This window comes from Myotis davidii, unplaced genomic scaffold (assembly GCF_000327345.1).
Source record: "Myotis davidii unplaced genomic scaffold, ASM32734v1 scaffold663, whole genome shotgun sequence".
NCBI lineage: Eukaryota > Metazoa > Chordata > Mammalia > Chiroptera > Vespertilionidae > Myotis > Myotis davidii.
This window is the reverse complement of record NW_006295816.1, coordinates 524504-525083: the sequence shown is the minus strand read 5'-3', so window position 1 is coordinate 525083 and position 580 is coordinate 524504. Positions and strand designations below refer to the sequence as shown.

At 64.3% G+C, this 580-nt stretch overlaps 1 protein-coding gene across 1 annotated transcript in view; it reads left to right on the top strand.

Annotated features, from left to right (window-relative positions):
• Positions 1–580, top strand: part of CSPG5 (chondroitin sulfate proteoglycan 5) — a 5226-nt gene that overhangs the window by 416 nt on the left and 4230 nt on the right. Inside the window, exon 2 of the mRNA XM_006770570.2 lies at positions 4–267. Coding sequence (XP_006770633.1) covers positions 4–267 — 264 coding nt within the window. The remainder of the gene's footprint in view (positions 1–3; positions 268–580) is intronic.

Here is a 580-nt window from a genome sequence, read left to right as displayed (position 1 = left end):
CAGCGCGGTCACAGGCCAGGCCTCGCCGAGGCAGGGCCGCCCGCCCACCACCTGGCTTCGCCCCGTTTGCTGCTGCAGGTGCAACACCCAGGACTACATCTGGCACAAGGGGACGCGCTGCGAGTCCATCGTCACCGACTTCCAGGTGATGTGCGTGGCCGTGGGCGCGGCCGCCCTGGTGCTGCTCCTGCTCTTCATGGTGACCGTGTTCTTTGCCAAGAAGCTGTACCTGCTCAAGACGGAGAACACCAAGCTGCGCAGGACCCAGTGAGTCTGCGGCCGCGATGTTTCTCTCACGTGGATGTCTCTCTCTCTCCCTAAAATCCAGGGGAAATGTCCTCGGGTGAGGATTAACAACAACAAAACAGAGGAGGAGATTGGAGTTCAGCTCCCTTGGGGCCCAAGAGACAGTTCTCTCAGCACTGTGCCCAGTGCCCTTCCCCCCTGTCGCCCCATCAGTCCCCGCCCGCCCGAGGCTCCCGGGAGAATGTGCCCGACACTGGGCCCGGGGCCGGGGGTCGGGGAAGAGCCGTCTGTGGCTCCTTTGCTGGGTGAGCTCGGCCCCCCTGCAGCCTGGTTC